Source organism: Gavialis gangeticus, unplaced genomic scaffold, assembly GCF_001723915.1.
Source record: "Gavialis gangeticus isolate Ggan-Ray unplaced genomic scaffold, GavGan_comp1, whole genome shotgun sequence".
NCBI lineage: Eukaryota > Metazoa > Chordata > Crocodylia > Gavialidae > Gavialis > Gavialis gangeticus.
In genome coordinates this window covers 284,224-289,175 of record NW_017729015.1, presented here as the reverse complement: position 1 = coordinate 289,175, position 4,952 = coordinate 284,224, and the positions used below count along the sequence as shown (strand labels likewise).

Below are 4,952 nucleotides of genomic sequence, written 5' to 3'. Positions count from 1 at the left end.
TTACAGAAAATAGAAACTTTATTTTTTTCCAGTTCATAGGACAGCCCCCATTACACAGAACATGAACAATCAAGGAATTTGCAGCCATTAATGCCCTCAGTCTCATACATATACTGTAACCAACACCTTGCTGCTAGATAAGGCTTCTGGAAGTTCCAGAGGGACTTGACTCAAGTTATGCTTTCTAAAATACTTAAGCACAAGGGTGTCTAGAACTAGCAAATATCAGTGGGTTGGCTGATTTAAAGGATTGAGACTGTAGGGTGAGCTGAAAGATACTTGGAGCTGAGGACACAGAAGTACCCACTTGCCATGGAAAAACAGGAATACTTAGAGGGAGCATTTTAGTGATGCAGAGTATTTTCCTCCCAGATTTTTGGCTTTAGAATTTGGTGTGGCATTTATCCATGAAATAATGGGAAAACAATGAAATCATGCGGAAGGCAGCTATAAATTTCCTTGCATAAAGAGGAACTCCTCACTGCCAGTCCATTGGGAAAGGGACCATTCTCAAACCTAGCCACCAGGGGAAAAAAATAAAGGAGCCAGGTTAACCTTTATTAATGTAACACAGAAATGTACCATCAACATCCTGTTAGAAAAGTATTTTACATACATTCAAGGAAACATCATATAAATATTAGTATGAAATGTCACTGGCTGCAATAGTTTCACATTCAGCCTAAGTTTTGCCAATATCTTAAAAGTTCCTTTAAAACATCTAAAGTAAACAAACACAAAGCAAAACCTGGCAGGTATTTGTGTGCCCAGTACCTTGGCTTCCAGCATGTGCCAGAAACACACAGAGAGGAAAAAAAAAAATCAAAAAAGCCAGGGCAGTCAAACTCTCCCCTGAAGTTTTTCTCTGTACAATTACTGAAGTAAAGGGGAAGCTTGTCCAAGTTAGATGGTGGGAGGTTAAGGCACCAGTTTTGATCCCAAAGTTAAAGTTCACTGAAGTATGAGACGTGCTCCAAATAATCTCGAGTTCCACAAGGTGAAGTGTCTCATAGGTACATTTACAAGAAAAATTCTGAAGGGTTAGTGATCCTCAACTCTGACAGAACTGTACTGGAAACCAGAACTGGTTCTTGTTTTGTAACTCCAAGGTAGAAAGATTCCTTATCTTCAGATGCAAAGTTTTCCCACCTGTGGAAATTATGTACTTTCATGTGGTCTATTTCCTGCTGGACCATCTCGAAAGGTTAAATGTAGTACTCACCCTTCTAGGGCTTTATTTTAAAGAGATACTACTGTAGGAACCAAGAACAAGAAAACCCCTTACCTTCTGGCACCTATTGAACACTCATCTCCTTTCCTATACTGTAGACCTATCTTGCTTTCTGATGACTTTTGTAGCTCACAAGAGATTGTGAGCCTTTCCATTGAGCACCACAATTTACAGTAAATATTCTCCCAGGCTCATGGTCTCTCTCAGCCCGGTTTATGTACGGGAGAGCAGGCTCTTGGCTTGCTTCACAAGGAGCAATGAAGTCTCCTGTCATTGCCAGTGGATAAACTCTGCTGTGCTTCCTTTGAGCAAGAGATATTTTAGGTTGTCTCCTACAGCCAACAGGCAGGAACTCTAGCAGTAGTTAAAAGTACAGCTACTTTTCCAAATTCCAAAAGAGGACTTCCACTGAATAAGCCAGAGAGTAACAACTCACCACAAAAACCAGATCTGCAGAGTCTCTAATGCAGGAAGATGATACCCAGACTGAAAACAATCGTTCCCGTCCACACAGTATTCCATAAATTGAAAAGCTCTCCTGGGAGTCATCCAGCTCTGGAGTCCATCTGCCTAAGGTCAGAGTGTAAAATCAGCATGTCTAGCAAGCAGACTGGATGGAAAAGCCAGGCTCCTAGTTCCATGGTACTGGTCTGATGCTCCATTTGGTGTCTGGGAGAAGGATGCAGATTCCTTATTTGCTGTGTTATTAAGATCAAAATTTAAAACATGTTTGAAATCCAAAGACCCCAGTACTTCCCTGGTTCTCACAACTTAGGCTGTCTACATTATGGACTGTTTCTACAACTCTCTCACAGTTGTTAAAGGTAGTATTAGCAGCATGGGGAGCCTGAGTATGAAGCCATCCCTTGCTACCAACATTACAATTGTAATGTTATTTAATCCTGTTCCAGGCAAGTAATTTACAAATATTAGAATATTCCATGAAACTGGGCTGATGGTAACCCTGGCACCAATGTTCAAGGAGCATTCTTAGTGTAGACAAGGTTCAGTGCCAGTGCGTTGCCTCAAACTCAAGAGCCTGTAGGGCATGTGGTTATACTTCAGACACATCTATAGCCAAAAACATGCAGCTGCTCAACATCCTGCTCAGCCAGTAGCTGTTTAAATGAAAACATTGAGCTTTCCTAATCATCCCCTCTTCAGGTTCCAGATGGGTGACCAAGGACCGCCCTGGAACCCAGGCAACTCTTGAGAAGATGCTTAGGTAGTTTCTATCCCATCTTAGGACAAAAAGCAGTGTGGGCATACAGTTGCTGAGCATGAGGTCCTATCCCATATCAAGAACTTCTGAAGAGTTACAAGCTTATGTGACTGGCAAGGCCCCCTCCTTCCTCAATCTAAATATTGCTAGTATAGAGAAGAGTTGTGCTAAGGGGGTATAGGTCACCTCACTTCACACTGTCATCAGCTTCATTATCTAATGTCTTAACAGAAACATTAGCATACCCACAATTCCTGTGGCTGATGTGCTTTGGATTGCTGAATGATGGGTTTCCTAGATAGATTCCCTCTCACAAAGAAGGTTTTGTTTGTTTTCAACTATGTCTTTACCATAACAGAAAGTGGAATACCCATCATATTGAACTAGATCCAGCTAATAAAGACTTACTGGACATAAATGGTGTTTGGAGAACAGAAGTGAATGCTAATAAATGTTTTTTTTCCTTATGTTATTAATATGGCGTAAAAGTCCTTTAAATTATTCCAGACCAAGTGAAGACTCTCCTATTCATGTTGGAGGCACTGAACGCAATAATGCTAATGCTAGCACCTTAATTTTCAGATTCAGCTCCTTATTCTTAACATGCCTATCATGCTGCAGTCCAGGTCATTGGCTGGGGTGGAATTTAGTAACCCTCAGGTTTGTAAACAGGGTGGTGTATACAACATACACAAACACATGTGAGAGATCCACACATTGAACAGGAAGTCAGTTATTCACTAGGAAAGACATTTTCCTAAATGAAAAACTGAAAGTTCTAGACACATTTCTTTCTCCCTTGTTAATATCCAATAAACCTAAATTGGGATAAAATTATCTAAAAATTGGCAATAAATTAACTGCTCTGAACAGGGGGAGAGAAAAGGCAGAGATTTTTACAGCAACACAGAGGCGTTCTTCATATTTTCATTAATATTTTCAACCACAAAAAAAAAAAAAAAAAAAAAAAAAAAATCAACCACTCATTTTGGTTTTGCCAAAAGGGAAAGATTTATCAAGCTCTAGACACTGGACCCCTGTCTATAAAAATAAAAATAACCCATTTACTTTGGGTTCCATAACTAAATCGAGAGAGGGATTTTACAAAAGTTTGCTGCTTTTACCGCAAGCCTGTGTACAGTGACTCTCTGAAGACTACCTGCTTGAAGAGGTCTCTTGGCCCTAGCAACACCCTTCTGTAGGCAAGAGAGAACACCTGGACTATGCTGAGTCTGCAGCTTTCTGGGTAAAACACTTTCTACTTGGTAGTACCATGCTCCTGAGGAAATGACCAAGTGACACTCTACTGTAAAGTTTGTTAGCTACATTTTTTTTCCATCAAGATGAAAAGAAAGTATCCAGATGACATGATTTCTGCCTCTCCAAATAGAGAGGGGCTTATGGAGGAGCTGCATTCACTCCTCTGCTGAACTTCTTACAGGAAGTCGAGTTCAAGGGCCTGGTGAAGGGACACAAGGTCTGCATGATTTGTGATCCTCCAAAAGGGCATGTTGTGCTGAAACAGATAGTTATAAAGTCAATGCAAAAATAGGTTTTAACTCCAACATGAGGATAGCCAAAGTACATATGTGGAGTTCTACGATGCAGTCCAAGACTATGTGGCTTGGAGTAGTTGAGGATGAGCCTTCAACTTACCCCACCAGAGGTATAGACACATTTCTAGTTTTAATGATAAAATCCAGAAGATATGCCAGAAGCTGTCTAGTGGCTTGACTTAAGAATCAAGTTCTTTCTCATTTCATTGGTCAAAGAACTTGTATCTTCTAAAATACATGCAACAATTACATTCTGTGATCACAACAGGGCACTGTTTTAGGGGAATGCATTCCACTTACAGATTGTGACTGTTAAAGGCAACTGTATATTCCCTAATCTGTAAGTACAATGCATTCCTCCAGAAAGTGTGTGTGTGTGTGTTTTACACATGCACATTTTTTATGGTTGCCTGTATATATCTATATCTATGAGCAGAGATGCTAAGAATGAGAAATCAGGCATTCAGGAGTCAGCTAATTCCCCAGATTAAAGTGCTGGGAAGTCCCTTAAATCTGCCATACTGGACATCATACTGTATACACCTGTAATTGATAAATGAACTCTGGGGATGCATCACAAACAACCCCATTGTTAGGATACTCCAACCCTACACACACAAGCATCATCCCACATGTTAAACTGCAGTCCTGGGCACTCACCTGTTTGGCTGCAATCTCTTCATCACGCCCATCTCCAATCACCACATATGTTACTTTCTTTCCAAATCGTGACACAATCCTTTCAAAACAGCTCTCTTTACCTGCCAAAATAAATTTCCCTCTTAACCACTTATGGGAGGAGCACAGGAGACCCTTGTGCATATCTCCTTTCCCAAGGGCAAGGGCAAGCTCTTGTTTCCTTTCACAAAGCTACCACTTCACTGGACAGGAGAACAATTGCTTTGGAGTCTAGCAATTAAAAAAAAAAAAAAAAAAAAAAAAA

The 4,952-nt window shown here is 40.4% G+C and overlaps 1 protein-coding gene across 4 annotated transcripts in view; it reads right to left on the bottom strand.

Annotated features, from left to right (window-relative positions):
- EYA3 (EYA transcriptional coactivator and phosphatase 3) overlaps positions 1-4,952 on the bottom strand; it is a 156,631-nt gene continuing 151,679 nt past the window's right edge. For all 4 annotated transcript variants that reach the window (XM_019512107.1, XM_019512106.1, XM_019512109.1 and 1 more), the window contains 2 exons: positions 4,670-4,770; positions 1-3,969 (listed from right to left, as the gene is read on the bottom strand). In XM_019512107.1, the coding sequence (XP_019367652.1) occupies positions 3,889-3,969; positions 4,670-4,770 (182 nt within the window). In that variant the 3' untranslated portion in view covers positions 1-3,888. The remainder of the gene's footprint in view (positions 3,970-4,669; positions 4,771-4,952) is intronic.